The following is a 463-nucleotide window of genomic DNA, read 5'->3' as shown; positions in this document are numbered from 1 at the left end:
GCGCGGGCTCGTTCCCGCGGGACGGCCGCCGCGCCGAGCTGGCCGTCGTGGGCGGTCGCCCGCCGTCCCTGTGCGTCCCCGGGCCTGGCGCAACCGCCGCGGGAGCAGCAGCCGCTGCCGCGTGATGAGGCTGCGGACGTAGATGCACCTGCAGAAGAGGAGACGGTCAGACAGCCCGAGACGCCGCCGGGGAGCCCCGGACGCCAGACTGCTCATCGCTGCGGGAGGGGGCGGCTGGGAGGAGGGGCGCAGGCCTTCGATTCCTTTTGTTTTATTTGCAGTCCCTTTGCTTTGAATAAATGGACTTCTTCGGTAACAAGAGATTACATGAAAGCAGAGATTCTTCCAGTATTAATTTAGTTGGCCGGAAGCGGAGCAGGTTTTGTGAAAAGGTCTCAGGCAAACACGTGTTCGCGTTTGTATGATTACGGTATGATTAACTTCACAGTCTCTGTCGAGTCTT

At 60.5% G+C, this 463-nt stretch overlaps 1 protein-coding gene across 1 annotated transcript in view; it reads right to left on the bottom strand.

Annotated features, from left to right (window-relative positions):
* Window positions 1-216, bottom strand: part of LANCL2 (LanC lantibiotic synthetase component C-like 2 (bacterial)) — a 55,723-nt gene extending 55,507 nt beyond the window's left edge. Inside the window, exon 1 of the mRNA XM_008578662.1 lies at window positions 40-216. Coding sequence (XP_008576884.1) covers window positions 40-216 — 177 coding nt within the window. The remainder of the gene's footprint in view (window positions 1-39) is intronic.
* Between the last annotated feature and the right edge of the window lie 247 nt (window positions 217-463).

This window comes from Galeopterus variegatus, unplaced genomic scaffold (assembly GCF_000696425.1).
Source record: "Galeopterus variegatus unplaced genomic scaffold, G_variegatus-3.0.2 Scaffold1737, whole genome shotgun sequence".
In the NCBI taxonomy this organism is placed as follows: Eukaryota; Metazoa; Chordata; class Mammalia; order Dermoptera; family Cynocephalidae; genus Galeopterus; species Galeopterus variegatus.
Note: the sequence above shows the minus strand (reverse complement) of the source record. Positions and strands in the feature narration are given on the sequence as shown.